General features: G+C 38.6%; 1 protein-coding gene across 2 annotated transcripts in view; it reads left to right on the top strand.

Moving 5' to 3' along the window:
- The window catches only part of ascc3 (activating signal cointegrator 1 complex subunit 3), a 275425-nt gene that overhangs the window by 11592 nt on the left and 242022 nt on the right, over positions 1 to 21811 (top strand). Inside the window, exons 3-4 of one of the 2 annotated variants that reach the window (XM_052144464.1) lie at positions 1747 to 1897; positions 8534 to 9117. In XM_052144464.1, coding sequence (XP_052000424.1) covers positions 1747 to 1897; positions 8534 to 9117 — 735 coding nt within the window. Of the gene's footprint in view, positions 1 to 1746; positions 1898 to 8533; positions 9118 to 14550; positions 14684 to 21811 lie in introns of those variants that run through there. The other variant, XM_052144465.1, reaches the window with a different exon arrangement.

Here is a 21811-nt window from a genome sequence, read left to right as displayed (position 1 = left end):
AAAGAAATTATATGGTAAATGGTCTGCACTTATATAGCGCTTTTTTAACCTTAGCGGTTTTCAAAGCGCTTTACACTGTGACTATTTCACACACACACTCACACACACACCTATGACGGCAGAGCTGCCATGCAAGGCGCTAACCTGCCATTTGGAGCAACTTGGGATTCAGTGTCTTGCCCAAGGACACTTCGGCAACCCGCTCTACCACCTGAGCCACAGCCATAGACATTTTAAAGTCAGAGAAGGTATCTATCTGACCCACATAAACAAGAGCTAGGATTACCACAAGGAAGCATTTTAGCAGTTATCCTTTTTAGTATCAAAATCAACGTCATCGCAAAAGCCATCGGGTCGTATATCCATTGCAGTCTTTATGTGGATGACATTGGTATTTGCTACAGAGGCAAATCCATGAATAACATTGAACAGAAAATCCAGCTGACAATTAACAGAATGCAGTCCTAGTCAGTATCAAATGGTTTTAAGTTTTCAAAGACTAAAACTGTTTGTATGCATTTTTGCCAGCAACACCCTCACCATCTTGACCACATCAGAGTTGTAAAGGCAACCAAATTCCTTGGAATAACTCTTGACAGTAAACTGAGTTTTATGCCTCACATAAAAATTGTAAAAGATAAATGTCGTAAAGCCATTAACATTTTAAAGGTTCTAGCTAAAACAAAATGGGGTGCAGAAAGTTCAGTTCTTATAACACGAATTCGCTCACGCCTGGATTATGGAAATATAGCGTATGGATCAGCCAGGAAATCATATATCCGACTCTTGGACACAGTACATCATCAAGGCATATGTCTGGCATTAGAGGCCTTTAGAACATCACCAACTCAAAGTTTGTATGTAAAAGCAAATGAACTTCCTCTGGAGAACAGATGCCTCAGACAAGCCCTATAATATACTACAATGCTGAAGACCAACAAAGAAAACCCAGTTTACCATCCTGTTTTCTCAACCCCTTCTTCAAGCCCAGACGAACAAAAACCAAGACATATCCGACCTTTTGGACAAGGGATCAAACCACATTTACATAATCTCAAAGTAGATTGGAGCATACTGGAATAGATACACTTATGTACCCCCCACGCTCCAAATCACTGAGAATACATTTTTTGCCCCATTTTTTTTTATGTGAACATGAACTGAAGCTCCTGACCCATATCTGCTTGATTTTATGCACTGCACTGCTGCCACACGATTGGCTGATTTGATAATCGCATGGATGATTGTTGGTGCCAGACGGGTTTGAGTATTTCTGTAACTGCTGATCTCCTGTGATTTTCACACACAACAGTCTCTAGAATTTACTCAGAATGGTGCCAAAAACAAAAAACATCCAGGGAGCAGCAGTTCTGCAGATGGAAATGCCTTGTTGATGAAAGAGATCAACAGAGAATGGCCAGACTTGTGTGTGTGTCATTTGAATTGTGACCTGTTTGTACACCATGTTTGCTGTATTAGTTGGCATTTGCTGATTGTAATCAAAATTATTATATTAAAGTAATGTTTTGTAATGCAGGACAAAATGAATGAGAATATAATGAGAATATGCTTAATGTCATGAAAATGTCACAATGCAAAAAATCATAAGTCATAAAAATAGACTATTTCAGTAGGCAAATTATTAATTGTACATTTAATTTTGGGGTTTTATATTTAATCAATTTTATGTTTTTTGAAGACTTCTTTTTGTATTATTGACTAAATGATGCATTGATCTTTTTGCAGACCAAGCGACTGAAAAGGCAGGAAAAATTTGCCCAAGAAGGTCTGACATGGCAGAAGATTGTTCAGTTTTTCACTCAACATCTGGAAAAGAAAGATCAGCTGACGGTCACTCAGGAGTTGAAGAGTATCCTCCAAGCAGCCAAACAGATTGGTAATTAATATAATTTACTAAAAATTAACTTCAGCAAATGCCCATATGCTGTTTCTTACAAAAAAGTACTGTGGTGGTACCATGGGTACACAGTGATGGTGTCAGATGGTAATACCATGGTACTCTGATATATATACCTCAATACAGAATGATTACCCCACACATGGTGTTTACATGATACTCCAAGTCACTTCAATGAATACCGTAGTGCAGCGTTACTCAACAGGTGGCCCATGGGTCTGCATGCGGAAACTGAGCCATCTTTGTTGTCATCATCAGAAATGTATTTACCAATATCAAATGTGTATGAATTGTTAGGTGTGCATTTTCAAGAGTATCAAGAGTATTTACGATAGTACCACAGTAGGGTAAGAGAGGGAAACAAACCGCAAAACGATGTAAAGTATGTAATGAAGAACACAGAATATCTGAGCATAGTTGATGTTACATAAGAGCGGTGGCCAGCCTCCGTGTGTTCATCGAAATTGTATGTGCGCACTCGCGCCATCTGTCAATCAAACATGTGCGCACTGTCAATCTCACTTGAGAGTTGCTCATCACAGCGTAAGCCGTTTGAATAGCTCAACAGAGATATATGCTTGTCATGATAACAGTCATAATAGGAGAAAATGAAGGTTTATCCTGCAATAGCGGTAAAAGCTTGTTCTGTGTTATTTCACCACAAATTGCAAAGAGGGTGAACAAATCTTTATAGTGTCTCACAGGAGCAGTTTTGGATTTATCTCTCTTGTTTTTGAAATCATTTCAGGTGTGTGTTTGCTTAACACTCATGGTATTTAATAGCTAACGACTGTGACAACAGAACTTATCTGTGAACTTTCATTTTCTCTCATGCAGTGTCGAGCAGATCACTCTCGGGCTTCAAACAGACATTCGATCCCTCGCTATCTCCTGCTGCTGGTTTCAGTCGCAGTTTTCACAGTTTCAGCCAAACTCATCATACAACACCTGTGTCTGCTAGTGTGCAATTGTATTTTACAGCTCCTTGTGTGCATTGAACAGATTTCCATTTGTATGGACGCATTACAAAGGTGTAGGACTTTGCTCGTATTGGATAGAACAGATGCTAGAATAATCTCTACGGTGTGCATCGTCACATTTTTGAACCGTGATGTATCGTGCTACGATAACCTGTTAAACGTTAATCCAATTTTTATAAAGAAGTAATTAACAGTATTTTGGCCTACTTTTCTAAATTAAACTAATCCTTTGAAGAAAAAACCAACACTTTCTTTAGGCCATTTGCTATTGTCTAGACTTGGTCATTCCAAAACACAAATGCTAATTGAGAGTCATTATTGTGCTCACATCCTGAACATTGATTTATGGTTGTTGAAGTCTTTATCAATGATTTCTAACCCTTTCTGGGCCCACGGACATACACAACACTTTTTTTTTTTATACACAAAGATCGCTTCAGATCAGTATCTGTCACTTGAAAGGCAATCTCAATATGTTAGATGAGGTTGAATATTAGTTTTGTTTTCTAGCTAAGGAGATGTTAACTTACAACTATTATCTCAGTGATCAATTGCATTAACCAATCTATTCCCTTCCATAAAGCACATTTCCCATCTTCTCATCTTCATATTAGGCATCAGCTCATATTGGATCCAGGACTACAAATAATGCTACATTTGAAACTTTTTATTATTATTTAGCTCTTATTTTTGGCTGGATCTACCGCCAGTTTATTACGTGAAATTACGTTTTACAGTTATATTTGAGAAATCAAATAGTATAGTGTATTAATAACTAGAGGTCGACCGATTAATCGGCCGATTTATTTGCATTTTTTTACATAATCGGCATCGGCCAATATCCAAGTATATCAAGCCGATTATCACAGAAGGGTTGCTATCATGTCACAATAAGCAAGAATTTTGCAATTACAGACAGTGAATCTGAGACTTTTATTTGTTCTGTTTGTGTGTCTTATATTTGAGAGGGTTGTCACTCAATGCAGAGAAATAAGTAATAAAAAATATACCAACGTGCTATAGGCTATTGAAGGAGTGGCTTTGGTAAGCTCTGACTTTATCGGTTCTGCTGTCGGTACTGGAGAAATTAAGAAAATACATTTATTATTGCTATAAAGAGAAAGTTATTTTATCTCGCCAGCCATTTCTATGTATAATAATATTAAACCATTTGTCTGTGATGCAATTTAGCGAGAGAGAGAGAGATATCGATATCTCATGCGGTGCCACAGCGAGCACAACACGAGCCCTGCTAAATGAGTGACAGAACGAAACATTCAAACGTAGCCTGGTTTAGATCTGTGATTATTAGTCTGATTTTATTTTAGATTTCGCCTTCCAAAGATTATAAAAAGAATATTTATACATAAGCCGCATTCTGTCTAGCACAACTTCCTTCCCTTCACTGTGCACTGACATTTCTCCCTAAAACTCAAACTTAACATCAGAATCAGCACGATCGGTGATTGTTGTAAAATGCTACTGTTGCTAAAGTGAGGGACGCGTTTAATAATAAAAAGAGCACAAGAGATACCGTTCCCAAGGCGGCGCGCGCTCCGAAACACACCGCAAAGAGACAAGCAAAGTATAGGCTACTTTGGGTTTCATTTGCGCGTCTAAACGATCAAATACACAAAAATATGTCAAAACGACCGGCTTGGAGATTCACTTAAACACAGTTTATGTCTTAAATGGATGTAGTTATGGAAATAGTTGGGGAGAAAATATGCTGCATCAGGAGCCTATTAGAACTGCACTCGGTCTTAAAGGGGAAGCTGTCTAATAAACATGCTGACGATTGAGCCATTACTGCGAATCAAACAACAAAAGGCAAAGAGAAAATCACTTACAGCTCTTGAATGAATAACTTCTGCATTAATGAGCATTAATCTATCTATGATAAACTATGCAGTGTTATTTTACAATTGATTACTTTATTAGATTTCTTTTTAGACCACACCTGAACAGTAATGTTAGTAGATCTTCCTGAAATTAAATCACTGTGCCTATATAACGTTTATCTTTGTGTAATATATATATAACAAAAAGAACCGTTAAGAATACCGTTAAAGTACCGGATCAATAAGCAGTATCGGTAAGAATAGTAATACCATTAAAACCTTAACGATACCCATCCCTAGTTATGCCTGTGCTTCTCTTGGATGCTCTGAATATTGGATTACGTGTCTGGATTGCCCCTTGATTAAAGCTGCATTTGGATCTCAACCTTCGTGTCTCAGAGCAGTTCGTAACACCTGCTTTGTTTATTTAATATATTTGTTATACATTATTTATGAATATATGTTTTTACATTATACATTTTAATTTAAGTGTACAAGTGCAGATTGGTCAAGTGTTCAATAAATGTATTTGTTGAGAAATTTTGTCTATCTTAACTAATTATTTGTGTTACATTTTATCTTTCAAATAAAAGGTTCAAATAAGAGGTTAAAAACAAGCACATATCGGCCAAAATAAATCGGCTGCATTAATCGGCCATCGGCCGACCCCGAATTTCAAAAGATCGGCATCGGCCTGAAAAAAAAAAAAAACAATATCGGTCGACCTCTATTAATAACACATTTATGATTACAAAAACAACAGTGATTTATGTCAAATGAAATGACATTAGATGATAACACATTTACAGAAAGCAGCTCCAGCATATGAATATTGAATTCAGCAATGTGACCATATGTCCATAAGATTTACCATAAGCTTAACTGTTTCACAGCCATTTGTCAAAATAGATTTTCTTTTTCAGCAACTTTGCTTTTGTTCATTTTCTGCCTAATGCCATGAAGAACTAATCAAATTATCCAGCACCGGTAGTAGAGTGACTGAAGCACCATAGGGTCAGGATCATTTTCCACATGTCAGCAACTCATTTAGAATGTAATGATTCATGATGATATAGCCACGCCTCACCTTAATGGCATTCAGCTGTCGTGACGCTTCCAGTTCAGTTTGATGCAAATCATTCATAACTCTGCTGTGGTTAAACTGCCATGAATGGGCTTTTCTCCGATATGTCTTTAATTTAACTGTGAATGAGATAGGAACTCATAGCTGACAATGGAAACCTGGTCTTTCATTATCAACATCAACTTGTTGTCCATCTATTTTACTCAGAGGGACTTTTATGGACTTCTTCACCTTCATGTTCTCTCCCTGCTTTGTCTTGAAAAAAGCTTTCTTCTGGGAGGTTCTCCACACATCACAAGACAAAGTCCTTCATGCTCTTCAACTCATCTTCATTGCAGTAAAAGTTGGGCAATAGTTCCCAGAGGTATTCGTGCCATCCATCACCATTCATTATCTTATTGATCATGTGGTTCTTTGCAGTCCACTGCTTCACACCGTTTTAGAAACTGAATTGTCCAGTAATGCATTGAGTCTCCTAACTTCCTCCTGGTATGACTCACGTGTCATAATGAGTCTCTGCTAATCAGCTAAAGGTATGGTCACATTACCTTTGCATGCTGGAATTCCATGGATGAAATGAATTCTTCTCAGTGGGAATTTTTTTGCTGATTTCACACACACTCAGCATCCACCCACTCATCTTAGAATTTCGCAGTGCAAAGTTTTGTATGACAGCGCCTTAAGCCTATTCATCCTTGCCTTGGACTTTCTCACTCTTCGGTTAGTAACAGGAAGATGATATGTTTGAACCTGGGGCTGACACGCATCAAGGTCTTGCCAGGGGAGGTAAGGCAACATAGTTATATCCTTCCTTCTCATTAGAGTCATGCTTATTTTTGATTCACAGTCCACAAAATGCAAAGCCAAAATGTGTGGGGCGAAAGGAATTAAACATTAACAACACTTCCAGGTTTTTTGAACTGCAGCTTTTAATGGTGGATATTGGCAGCACTGCAGTTTTAATGATCTTTTAAGCATTATATAATGTAATAATGTTTGTATATGTTAATAAATGTTATTAGAAAGGGATATCTATGGTTTACTGTGAATAAAAATATATAGGTTCTTTCTGAACTTTCGGCAAGATACAGAACGTTTCAACTTGGTGAAGTATGCCTTTATGACCCTGTCAGACCGGTAACGGGTTGATCAGTGCTCATCCTCAAATGTTTAACACACTTAAGCCTGAGAAATGTGGCATATGCAGTGACAAGTAAAAGTATATGAACCCTTCAGAATTAGCTGGTTTTCTGCATTAATTGGTTATTAAATTTGATCTCATCTTCATCAAAGTCAACTCAATGTGCTTAAGCTAACAACATACAAACAATTATACATTTTCATGTCTTTATTGAACACATACATTAAAAATTCACTGTTGTTTGGAAAAAGTAAGTGAACCCTTGGATTTAATAACTGGTACACACTCCTTTGGTAGCAATAACCCCAACCAAGTGTTTCTGGTAGCTGTGGATTAGACCTGCAAAACGTTCAGAAGGAATTTTTACCATTCTTCTTACAGAACTGCTTCAGCCATTCTGTTGTGGATTTACTTTGATGTTTAGTGTTGGGTGGCCTCCAGGAACAGAGTTGGGAACCACCGCTGTAGGATATCTTGATAAACTTGGGAATTCATATTTCTTTCAATCATGGCAAGCGGTCCAGGCCCCGAAGCAGAAAAGTAGCCCCAAATCCTGATGCTCCCTCCACCGTACTTCATCGTTGGGACGATGTGTTCATGTTAATATGTAGTGACCTTTTTATGCCAAATTAGCTCTAACCCACACCTCCAATCTTGTATCATTAATTGGATGCCAGGTTTGTCAACTCCTGACTCTAATTGGCTTTTGTTGATGTCATTAGCGTAGGGGTTCACCTACGTTTTCCAACCTACAGTGTGAATGTTTGACTGATGTATTCAATATTTTAAAAAGTTGATTGTTACTTTGTAGCTTAAAAAAAACACCTAAAAATGTATAGTCCATGCGACTCGTACATCATGTTTCAAGTCTTCTGAAGTGTACTAACACTTTGTATAATGAACAGACTGAAATTAAATGTGTTATTCCCACTCAAATCAAATCATTGATCACCCTGATGATCATAATCATCAAGCGTTTGCACATTAAACTAAGTCAAAGTCCTTTCCATGGCAATCCAGTCCACTCTGCGGTCATCTTGGGACACTCCCAGGCAGCTATTTTCTATGGATACAAGCGGCATAAAAATACAGCTCCTATCTACTTGAATTGGGAAAGACCGAAATCTCACTGTTGGTCAAGATTACGATCAAAGTACATATTTTAAATCAGCAGTAAAATCTGACAACAATGGTATCATAAATTGTGCTGCTTTAGCTCAGATCAAGCTAAAAAAGCTATTTTTCAGGCTGGTTCTGCCAATGCGCATGTGCGTTCTCGAGTTGGCTGACACAGCGATGTCTGTGTCTAAAAGGTTATTGAATTTCAGTTTAAATTTCTCACATTCATTTTAATACAAGTGGCCTGTCTCTGGGAAACCGTTCTTTCAGTTTTGCTTAAAATCTTTGATGAAATTTCAGAATACTTAACAGTGAAGATATGGATTTTATAGAAAAGTTTCTATACTGTTTCAGCTCCCATTCAGTGTAATGTATAGTTGGTCGAATCATTTTGATAATCTTGGCATATTCTGTGTTAATACAAATACATATTCTTTTACCTTTTTGCAGTTGGGATGGATTTTGGGCAGGATGCCATTGAAAGTGCTGGAGTCTTCTTGTTTAAAACATTCCACAACAAAGAGCAGATTGGCCACGAGGAGACCAGAGCAATTAAACAGATGTTTGGACCTTTTCCTGCTTCTGCTGCGGAGACATCTTGTGCTGCTGTGGCTCGTTTAAGGGCCCAGATTGGAGAATCTCAGGTGGACGCTTTCATCCAAACGCAGTGCTCCCACAAGTGTGTGGACCGCGGCGCTATCTTTGGACGGAACATTGCTTTCTCATTTGACACGTATGTGCTGGAGGCTCAGGATGCTATGCCCTGGGCTGATGGGTCAGACATGGATATAGACACGGACTTCCACAGCTTCCTAAATAATCATATTGGTGATCGGAAGACTGGGGTCAAGCAAGATGATGCGTATGCGGTCGGGGATCTGATGCAGAGCAACTCAGACAGCTCCATTCTGAGACGGGAGGTGGAAAAGTACCTGAATGAGGGGAACATGGTGTCATCCAGTGCTGAAGAGCTCGCCACTTCTCTTTTTGAGATGCTGGCTTCCACCAAGAGTGACGATGAATTGCAAAATGAGGTGAGTCTAAATAAAATACTAAAACACTAAAACACTAATACAGGTCCTTCTCAAAAAATTAGCATATTGTGATAAAGTTCATTATTTTCCATAATGTAATGATACAAATTAAACTTTCATATATTTTAGATTCATTGCACACCAACTGAAATATTTCAGGTCTTTTATTGTTTTAATACTGATGATTTTGGCATACAGCTCATGAAAACCCAAAATTCCTATCTCAAAAAATTAGCATATCATGAAAAAGGTCTCTAAACGAGCTATTAACCTAGTCATCTGAATCAACTAATTAACTCTAAACACCTGCAAAAGATTCCTGAGGCTTTTAAAAACTCCCAGCCTGTTTCATTACTCAAAACCGCAATCATGGGTAAGACTGCCGACCTGACTGCTGTCCAGAAGGCCATCATTGACACCCTCAAGCAAGAGGGTAAGACACAGAAAGAAATTTCTGAACAAATAGGCTGTTCCCAGAGTGCTGTATCAAGGCACCTCAGTGGGAAGTCTGTGGGAAGGAAAAAGTGTGGCAAAAAACGCTGCACAACGAGAAGAGGTGACCGGACCCTGAGGAAGATTGTGGAGAAGGACCGATTCCAGACCTTGGGGGACCTGTGGAAGCAGTGGACTGAGTCTGGAGTAGAAACATCCAGAGCCACTGTGCACAGGCACCAGAAACAGCGGCAGAAGCGCCTGACCTGGGCTACAGAGAAGCAGCACTGGACTGTTGCTCAGTGGTCCTAAGTACTTTTTTCGGATGAAAGCAAATTTTGCATTTCATTCGAAATCAAGGTGCCAGAGTCTGGAGGAAGACTGGGGAGAAGGAAATGCCAAAATGCCTGAAGTCCAGTGTCAAGTACCCACAGTCAGTGATGGTCTGGGGTGCCATGTCAGCTGCTGGTGTTGGTCCACTGTGTTTTATCAAGGGCAGGGTCAATGCAGCTAGCTATCAGGAGATTTTGGAGCACTTCATGCTTCCATCTGCTGAAAAGCTTTATGGAGATGAAGATTTCATTTTTCAGCACCGACCTGGCACCTGCTCACAGTGCCAAAACCACTGGTAAATGGTTTACTGACCATGGTATTACTGTGCTCAATTGGCCTGCCAACTCTCCTGACCTGAACCCCATAGAGAATCTGTGGGATATTGTGAAGAGAAAGTTGAGAGACGCAAGACCCAACACTCTGGATGAGCTTAAGGCCGCTATCGAAGCATCCTGGGCCTCCATAACACCTCAGCAGTGCCACAGGCTGATTGCCTCCATGCCACGCCGCATTGAAGCAGTCATTTCTGCAAAAGGATTCCCGACCAAGTATTGAGTGCATAACTGAACATAATTATTTGAAGGTTGACTTTTTTGTATTAAAAACACTTCTTTTATTGGTCGGATGAAATATGCAAATTTTTTGAGATAGGAATTTTGGGTTTTCATGAGCTGTATGCCAAAATCATCAGTATTAAAACAATAAAAGACCTGAAATATTTCAGTTGGTGTGCAATGAATCTAAAATATATGAAAGTTTAATTTTTATCATTACATTATGGAAAATAATGAACTTTATCACAATATGCTAATTTTTTGAGAAGGACCTGTATATTAAAAACAGCTTAAATCAAACCAAGGCTAGGCTGGTCTGTTTTGTTGGTTTGAGAGGGGTTTGCGCACTTGACAAACTAAATCAGCTGAATACCAGCTTGACTAGGCTAAAAGAACTGTTAAACAGGGGTTGGCAACCTTTTTGAAATGGAGTGCCATTTATATAAAAAAATGTCCTGGTCAATGGCTGTGCCGATTGTAAATTGTTATGTGTTCTGTGTAAATTAATTAGGATGTGAATGTAAATTAGATTTCAAAAAGATTAAGTTTGTAATAGTTCGCAAAACCCCACTTCCGATAAATATTTTCTAGTTTATGGCCATTATCACTTGTACAGTAGAACTCTGTGTAGGAATCCAGAGAACTTTATTTTACTGAGTAAAGCCTCAGTTCAGACCCTACCGTTAAAGCCACAGAGCTGTGCGTCTCGTGCCCCACAAACACAATATGAAAAGGGCTTACCTGAAGGAGCAATGGCTAGTATTCGCATGTGAAATTATTAACAGTGTTAACTCAAGAAGAAGCTGCATGTCCAAATTATTAAGGACATTTTACACAGTACGTGGTAAGTGATAATCTTTTGAGATCTGTAAAGTATGTAGCAAAACGGCATCAATGCTGCAGTTTAACACAGTGACAACATCTTGACTCAATTACTGTTAATATTATGTTCTGGGTTGCATAATGGTTAAAAAAAACAACAACCAAATAAAATTACTTTTATTTCTCCATGAAATTGTTTAATCATGAATATAACTCATCCTCAATAAACAATATCAGATATTTGAGTTCTAAATTGAAATAAGTAGATCATGTTGAAATTCTTAATAAAAAGGTAGATCTTGCCTGGACATATAGATTAGCCAATCTCTGTCATCATGAATTATACAGTATATGTTTTTTTATATTGTAGATCTCCTTTGGGTGTCTGTTGGCTTTAGATATTGTTTGCACAATCATTTTGTTGTTGTTTTTCAATTGTGGAGTACATTGAATCTTGGACTAATGAACTCATTTTAGCCAAACTTGACTTGACTTCGACAACTTTATGCAATTCGAGTTATTTCATAATTTTTTCGATTACTTGATTAATCGGCAGAATAATCGCTAGATTACTCGTTTACCAAAATAATTGTTAGTGACAGCCCTAGTCAGAACGTATACATTTTTTGCATTCTGCATCCTTCTGTGGTCAGATTTCTCTTTTAGGTCACTTACTGTAATGCCAGAGCAACAGTCTGAAGAGAATCTTGCCATTAGTTGACATGTTTATAGCTACAGTAGCTGCCTGAATAACATCACATCTGGTTTAATGGAAGCTATATTGGAATTAAGTTTGCAGCCACAATTACACAATAATGCACATTAAGCATTTACAATGTAACATTGCAATGTGTTGGCCAAGCATTCACACCTGTGTTTGCCTAGAATATTTTACTAGCCTTAGATACAACTCCAGACCATGATTTACTATTGCTAGTCGTACCAGGGTCTTTTTGGTCCATTTTCCCAGAAGACAAAGACTGTAAATCTTAAATGTGTAGTGTATATCTTAAAAAGTTACTTTTTTTTAATTTTTTTTTTTTTTTTTTTTTATAGAAGTACACAAGGATGTTCTGTAGATGTTCACCTTTAAGTTAGTAGACAGGCTAAAAGCCATTAAAGTTTGTCTTTAAACAATCAAAAGTAACCTAATTGAAAATATGATGTTGATAATGACCTTTGACAAGATGATTTGAGTTTTTCCTGGTAAATTTTCTTCATTCAGTTGACTTGGCCTTGACTACATCTATATGCCAGCACTGACTTTAATTCCAGCTTTGTTGACTCTGTTCGAACCTCGTGTCACTTTGAAAACTCACATCAAAGAACTAATTGTAAGACCTCTTTTACGACTGAATGGAGTTGAGCCTTATTTTACTCGCCTTTGTAGCTGAATTTGCCATTTATTTTCATCAAAGTTATGCCTCCTTTTTATGTCAGTTCCATTATTTTTTTCACACATATATATATATATATATATATATATATATATATATATATATACACAGTATATAGAGCTGTATCTGTATATCTATAGACAGAGTATATAGAAATTATCAGCTTCTATGTATTTACTATTTTTAGGTATGTGTTTGAGTAAAAATAACATTTTTATTTTATAAATTACTTACAACATCGAATAATGCAAAGAATATTCTTTTTAAACAACACAATTCTGATGTCTAGGAGTTCAGAAATCAATATTTGGTGGAATAATCCTGATTTTCAATCCCAGTTTTCATGCATCTTGGCATGCTCTCTACCAGTCTTTCACATTGCTGTTGGGTGACTTTATACCATAACTGGTGCAAAAATTCAAGCAGCTTGGCTTTGTTTGATGGCTTGTGACCATCCATCTTCCTCGTGATCACATTCCAGAGGTTTTCAATGGGGTTCAGGTCTGGAGATTGGGCTGGCCATGACAGGGTCCCGATCTGGTGGACCTTTCTTTTGAAATACTTTCTATCCTTACTTTTCATTCCTATCTTATTATACAAAGACAGCTAGCTATATGTAAGCCATTCATAGATCGATTCCCCTGAAAACTATGAACAGCTTGATTCTCTTGCACTGTCAATATATTGTTTGTTTAGCTTGTTTGAGCATCCGGACCAGCCCGACATTGTAACATTGGATCAACATGAGTTTTAGGCAGCACTGTCTGTTTGGCATCTGTATGGCATATGGGTGGAGTGTTTAGGAAACCAATATTTAGCTTTTTTACCAAACACTTTTTGAGCAGAAATACTCTAAATGTACAAGAACATCTGTACAGCACCTTTTGTGCTTGAACCCCTAATGATGCATTCCAGAGCTTTTCTGATGTAAATTTCTCAAAGACTGAAGAACAACATGCAGAACAACATTTGTTCTGATCCAGAATATTAAAGTATATTAAGACATCTTGAATAATTCTGCCGTTATATACACTCCAACTATGGAAAATCATCACACAAATTATGTTTTTTATCCAACACATTTTTTAGACTCACATCGTTGGCAGATAATGCAAAAGTGCTGAAGTCAACTGATTTTAGTAACTGACCTATCTATCTCTGTGAAAAAATTAAATAATGATGCTACCTCCCTTTTTAAGGTGGTTTTGTTTGACCTGTAGTTGTACTCCAATGTCACAAGAGAAAATTGTCATTTTGTACCCTCTCTACAAAATTATGGATTACTCTGTAAATGTTGATCCATGACATTTAATACTTTGGGTTTCATCATCATTTGTTTATCTTTATTCAGAAAATGTATTAGCAAAATGTCAGATTTCTGTCTAAAAAGTTTCTGAAATTTGTTCTGTTTCTCATGGAATAATCCCATATTCATTTACTGGAAGTCAATAACTTGGCACTCCAAATTACTTCAAAGAATATCATGGTATTGCCGTGGCACGTGTCCAAAAGACCATGCTACTTTTTGTTGTGTTGTTAATGGTATTATAAAAAGTAGACTCACTATGAAATACTTGCATTGTGTTTGAGGTGTAACCTGCCTGATATGGGTGTTCCCCCTATCCAGCACTGAGCGCTTTAGTACTTCAGCTACACCCTGTTTTAATGTTCCTCACGTAGTTGACATTTGGATGGCAGTTCTCCCACCCGCACCTTCAGATGTGCGCTGGCCTTTGTGCACCCGTCTCTCCACTGTTCTCCACATGTGTCAGTCCAAAGTCAACAACAGCAAAGTTAAAAGGCTTTCCATTCACTACCATTAAACCTCGCAGTGAAGCTTTTAATGTTTCACATTTGTACTTCACAAGTAATGACATTTTCTGTGAAAGCAAATAGAGAACAGTGAAAAGTAGAGGAGATGAACATTAGACAGGCAATTTAGGATCGTTTTTCCAGGAGAACATTGCACTGCTTATGAAACATAACAGCTGTACAACCTAATTTCAGGATGTCAACAGAAAAAGTGTGGTTAGTAATGTTAACATTCACTTTATAACTGTGGATATATACTTCTCTATTACCTTAATTGCCTTATTGGCAATAAAAGTACTGGGCTACTATGCATGGACTACTTTAATGACACTTTTGGGTGCTTTTATAATCAGTGATTTACTACTGTCATTGAAATCAGCTAACAGGACATTCTTTAAAATTCCTAGTACTTTTTGAACTGGGGGAGGTGGGATTAAATGTTATTGTCAAGAAAATAATACCACAATACAAAAACGTTTTATCGGTCCTAAAATAAGCTTCATTTTCTTTTGTTGAAATTTGGTCAAATGACAGTAAGATCTTCTGTTGTTGTTTTTCAATTTAAAGCTTGTATATATATAACTGAGCAATTTGGGGGGCTTTGGTAAGAGAGGTGACCAAGAACCGATGGTAACTCTGGTTGAGGTCCAGAGATCATGTGTGGAGATGGGAGAAACTTACACAAGGACAACCATCACTGCAACACTCCACCAATTTGGACTTTATGGCAGAGTGACCATACCGAAGCCTTTCCTCAGTGCAAGACACATAAGAAAGCACCTAAATGACTCTCCGACTGTGAGAAAAATGATTCTCTGGTCTGAAGAAATGAAGATTGAACTGTTTGGCCTCAATTCCAAGCATCATGTCTGGAGGAAACCAGGCACAGCTCAACATCTGCGCAATACTATCTCAACGGTGAAGCATGGTGGTGGTAGCATCTTGCTGTGAGGGTGTTTTTCAGTGCCACTGACTTGGGGACTGGTCAGGGTTGAAGGAAATTTGAACGTGGCAAAATCCAAAGATATCCAGAAGGAAAACCTGTTCCAGAGCACTCAGGACCTCCGACTGGGCCGAAGGTTCACCTTCCAACAGGATAATGACACTAAGGCAGGGGTGCTCACACTTTTTTGTGTGATGATCTACTTTTAAATGACCAACTCAATAAGATCTACCAACTAAAAAAACACAGTTTCATTTAAAATAAGAAAATGCTTGTTGGGACTACTGCATGTATCCCTAAATGGAATTCAAATTATAATTAATAAAAAAATATATAATAATGTTCAATGTTGATATCATTCAGTTTTAAAACTAAACGCAAAACACCTACAGCACAATAGATTACAATAGCCAGGGCATTTACCTTAATCTGATGACTTGCACTGAATGGAATCAGACAGTTTGGCCTAATCCGGGCAGTAGCATCTCAATTTCACGCTCTGTTCTCAGAAGTCCTTGGAAGGCGCGTATGCGCAAACCTAGTTGTCATGGCAACTGAATAAACAAAACCTCGCCTGGTCAATATTTACTCGTCAAGTGCAAGTCAGACAGAAACTAAAAGAAGGAAAGACATTATATTTATTTTTATTAAAATTTAACTAAAGTACATTTACATTTTGTGCGATCTACCAGTATTGACTTTGCAATTGACTGACTGGTAGATCGCGATCGACGTATTGGGCACACCTGCCCAAAGGACACAGCAGAGTGGCTTAGGGACAACTCTGTGAATGTCCTTGAGTGGCCCAGCCAGAGCCCAGAATTCAACCCAATCGAACATCTCTGGAGAGACCTGAAAATGGACCACTGACAGCCCCCATCCAACCTGACAGAGCTTGAGAGGATGAGAAGAATGGCAGAAATCCCCAAATCCAGGTGTGCAAAGCTTGTTGCATCATAGCCAAATAGACTTGAGACTGGAATCGCTGCCAATCGCTGAGGTGCCTCAACTAAGTTCTGAGTTTTTTCTTTTTAATAAATTTGCAAAGTTATCAAAAATCTGTTTTTTGCTCTGTCATTATGGGGTATGGAGTGTAGATTGATTTGTATTTTTTTTAAAGCATTTTTGCATAAGGCTGCAACATAACAAAATTAAGGGGTCTGAATAATTTCGGAATGTATAAAAATATATACACTACCGGTCAAAAGATTTGAAACATTTACTCATTCTTTATTTTATATATATATATATATATATATATATATATATATATATATATATATATATATATATATATATATATATATATATATATATATATATATATATATATATATATAATTATTATTAAAAAAATTTCCCTTCATTTTAGAATAATAATAAAGCCATCAAAACTATGGAATAACATAAATGGAACAATGGGAATTATGTTGATTAAACAAAATTCTAAATAAATCAAAACTGTGTAATATTTTAGCATCTTCAAAGAAGTCCCCTTTTGCCTAGAATTTGCAGAAATGAACTCTTGACATTTTCTCAAGTAACTTCTTGAGGAATCACCCTGAGATGCTTTTTAAACCGCATTGAAGGAGTTTCCATCTATGTTGGGCACTTAATGGCTGCTTTTCTTTATTATTTGGTCCAAGTCATCAATTTCAAAAACGTTTTCTTTTTCAATTACATTTAAGTTTTATAATGAAATAAATTAATATGGTGATACAATTATATTTTTGTCTACAAATCTAATTTCAAACATTTAAGCATACGCCTTCAGATCAAAAGATTTTTAAGATCGTGAGAAACATTTCAGTGTTTCAAAAGTGTGTGTATGTATATATGTGTGTGTGTGTGTATGTATGTGTATATATATATATATATTAGCTTTTAACACAATTATGGGAACAGAGCAGTTTTGGATCTCAGTACCTGAAGTACAGTTATTTTAAACCTAAAGTCTATTGAATGAAGATTCAGTAGTCTTAAAGGAAAGTTTCATGTTCAATACAAGTAAAGCCTTATCAGTAGAATTTGTGGCATAATTTGATTACCACAAAAAAATAAAAATTCTGGTCCCATATATATATATATATATATATATATATATATATATATATATATATGTGTATGTGTGTATGTGTGTGTATAAGTAGCGATAGTAGGGCACTTTTAATGACAGTGAATGGGCCCATAAACATTCAAATGCTCATTGTTTTAAACGAATAGCTGCAAGACGTTAACCGTATATGTATTGATATAGGTTTCCACAGATTTTAATATTCTATTATGGCCATTTTATAGTAATTTTGTAGTCAAGTACTCTAACCTACAAAATCTGATTTTCCGAATACTCATAAATTGAAATATAATTAAAAAATAACAAATATAACGTGTATGTAAAATTTAAATTTTGTATTGGTTAGCACTTTATTTTACAGTACGTGTACTTTCCTGGTACATGTATTTTAAATATGTTGTACCTACTAACAAATGTGCAGTAACAAATGGTACTTACCTAAAGTGTTCGTAAATGGTAACTAAAATGAAAAATTTCTGTACTTACCAATGGAACATACATAATTGTGTTGTACCTCCAGACAAGTGTTGGGTAATAACAGGCACTTATGGTATACGTACATGGTAACTATGCGATACATTACTGTACTTACCAATGTTACATACATAGTAAATATGTTGTACCTACAAATGTGGCATAACAATGCATACTATCTAAAGTGTACCTAGATGGTAACTAACATTAAACTTTACAGTACATTTCAATGCTACAGACATGGTAAATATGTAGTACTTGCAGACAAGTGTGGGGTAATAATAGGCACTTATAGTGTACGTACATGTTAACTAATGTGAAACATTATGGTACCTACCAATACTTTAAAAATGAGAGATATTAGCAAGTACAACTCCTCATGGTACATGCTTTGGAAGTAACCAATACATGTAACCTAATATGAAACACAGCAGTATCTATACAGTACCTTATAGGGTTAGTATTTTATAATTTTAAGCAAGGCCTTCTTCACATGACAACTGGTAAAGTCAAGTAAAAATAAGAGTCTGGTAGCTACAGCATATGTCCAAAATGAGAACTGTAAACACACACACAGTAATAAGGTATGTCATCATAAATCATGAATTGCATTATTACAAGAATGTAAGGAGAGTAAGTGCTGTATAAATTAGGCATTAACTACTAGGTACTTTCACTAGTACTACCATAGTAATTCCATACAAATAGGACTGTATAAACACTGTAAATAAAGTGCACCATTGTACATAAACATTACATTGGAATTACTAGTTCTCTAGTAGGCTGTTGGCTCGTTTCGTGCCGACAGAAATACAGCTCTCTGCGGTAAGACTCGCGGTGGTGGCTTGTGTGTTTACATCAACACGGAATGGTGCAAGAACTCTATGCTAGTCTCTAGTTACTGTTCATCGCTGTTGGAGCTTGTGACTGTTAGATGCAGACCTTTTTATCTACCACGGGAATTCACCACTGTTTGCATAACCGGGTTTACATTCCCCCAAGCGTAGCAGCTAAGGAACGCTCTGTGAACTGTATGGGGCTATGAGCGAACTGCAGAGCGCTCACCCGGCCGGACTGTTTATTGTGCCGGAGATTTCAACCATGCAAATCTCAAGACAGTGCTCCTAAATTCCATCAGTATGTGGACTTTGCAGCGAGAGGCGAGCAGCTGATCTTGTTTACACAAACATCCCGAAGCGTGCGGTGGAGCCCGCCCCCACCTCGGCTACTCAGACCACATCTCTGTTATGTTAATTCCAGCATACAGACCGCTAGATCAGGCGCACAAAACCGCTTCAGAAGCAGGTGAAAACCTGGCCAGCAGGAGCCATCTCTGCTCTTCAGGACTGTTTTGAGTGTACTGACTGGCACATGTTCAGGAGGCTGCAACATATGGCGATTCTACCAACTTGGAGGAATACACAGCATCAGTGACCAGCTACATCAGCAAGTGCATTGATGATGTCACTTTCTCAAGACCATCTACCACGCTCCAACCAGAAGCCGTGGATGACTGCGGAGGTGCGCGCGCTGCTGAGGTCGAGACTCCGCCTTCAGAGCAGGCGATAAGGCAGCCCTAAGAACAGCTAGGGCCAAACTGTCACGGGCAATCAGAGAGGCAAAGCGCGCTGCGCCCAGAGAATCCACAGTCACTTCCAGGACAGCGGTGACCGCGGCGCATGTGGCAGGGCATCCAGGCCATCACCAACTACAGGACAACATCAGTTGCCTGTGACAAAGATGCCTCCCTTCCAGATGCGCTGAGCGACTTCTACGCTTCGGTTTGAAGTGCAGAGCGGCGTGATGGCGAGAAGTCCACCCCTCCTCCCAGCGACCAGGTGCTCTGTCTTACCACGGCAGATGTGAGGAAAACTCTACGTAGAGTCAACCCACGGAAGGCTGCTGGACCAGACAACATTCCTGGCAGAGTGCTCAGAGGATGTGCAGACCAGCTAGCAGATGTTCTTACCGACATCTTCAACATCTCTCTGAGCAGCGCCGTTGTTCCAACGTGCTTCAAGGCCACCACCATCATCCCCATGCCAAAGAAGTCTTCAGTGTCCTGCCTCAGCGACTACCGTCCGTCGCACCACACCCATCATCATGAAGTGCTTGAGAGGCTGCGTCATGAGGCAGATTAAGACCCAGCTGCCCCCTCACTAGACCCACTGCAGTTTGCGTGTCGTTCAAACCGTTCAGCGGGCGATGCCATCACCACAACCCTCCATCTGGCCCTCACCCACCTAGACAATAAGGACTCATACGTTCGAATGCTGTTCATAGATTTCAGCTCAGCATTCAACACAATCATTCCCCAGCACCTGATTGGAAAGCTGAACCTGCTGGGCCTGGACACCTCCCTCTGCAACTGGATCCTGGACTTCCTGACTGGGAGACCTCAGTCAGTCGGATCGGGAACAGCATCTCCACCACCACCACACTGAGCACTGGGGCCCCCAGGGCTGTGTGCTCAGTCCACTGCTGTTCACTCTGCTGACTCACGACTGTGCAGCAATGCACAGCTCGAATCACATCATCAAGTTAGCCGATGACCACGACCGTGGTGGGTCTCATCAGCAAGAACAACGAGTCAGCATACAGAGAGGAGGTGCAGCGGCTGACGAACTGGTGTAGAGCCAACAACCTGTCCCTGAATGTCGACAAAACAAAAGAGATGGTTGTTGACTTTAGGAGAGCACAAGGTGAACACACTCCGCTGAACATCGGCGGCTCCTCTGTGGAGATCGTCAAGAGCACCAAATTCCTTGGTGTTCACCTGGCGGAGAACCTCACCTGGTCCCTCAACACCAGCTCTATCACCAAGAAAGCCCAGCAGCGTCTCTACTTTCTTCGAAGGCTGAGGAAAGCACATCTCCCAACCCCCATCCTCACTACATTCTATAGAGGGACTATTGAGAGCATCCTGAGCAGCTGCATCACTGCCTGGTTTGGGACTTGCACCGTTTAGGACCGCAAAGCCCTGCAGAGGATAGTGAGGACAGCTGAGAAGATCATTGGGGTCTCTCTTCCCTCCATCAAAGACATTTACAAAAAACACTGTATCCATAAAGCAACCAGCATTGTGGACGACCCCACACCCCTCACACAAACTCTTTACCCTCCTCCCGTCTGGCAAGAGGTACCGAAGCATTCGGGCCCTCACGGCCAGACTGTGTAACTAACTTCTTCCCCAAGCCATCAGACTTCTCAATACTCAGAGACTGGTTTGACACACACGTGTCCTGAGTTGCACTTTAATAACTGTCACTTTATAACTGTCTGCTACCTCAATAACTGCTATGTGCATAGAACATTATCTCATAGTATGTTATGTTTACATTTTAGAAACTGTCATCTTTTTGCACTACTGAGTACTGGTCGGAGCTGCACTGTCTATTGTCCTGTTCATTGTCAGTAATTTGTTGTACTGTCCTGTACTTTTTGCACATGTTTGCACGTGCACTTTATATAGGTATATATAGGTAGTTTATATAGGTATTTTATTTCGTTGTGTAGTCTCATGTGGTCCTATGTTGGTCCTTTGTTGTTTTTATGTAGCACCATGGTCCTGGAGGAACGTTGTCTCATTTTGCTGTGTACTGTACTAACTGTATATGGTTGAAACGACAATAAAAACCACTTGACTTGACTCTAGCCTTTGTAATATGTGTAGTACATATACAACACATTTGTCTGTAGGTACCATGTATGTACCATTGGTAAGTACAGTAACATTTAGTAGAAGTTATCAAGTATGTATACCGTAATTGCCTGTTATTACCCCACAATTGTCTGGAGGTACAAAACAATTACCATGTATGTTCCATTGGTAAGTACAGTAGTAATAAGTTTC

This window comes from Xyrauchen texanus, chromosome 15 (genome assembly GCF_025860055.1).
Source record: "Xyrauchen texanus isolate HMW12.3.18 chromosome 15, RBS_HiC_50CHRs, whole genome shotgun sequence".
NCBI classification, from domain to species: Eukaryota; Metazoa; Chordata; class Actinopteri; order Cypriniformes; family Catostomidae; genus Xyrauchen; species Xyrauchen texanus.
The sequence above is the reverse complement of the archived record's forward strand: the minus strand, read 5'-3'. Positions and strand labels throughout refer to the sequence as shown.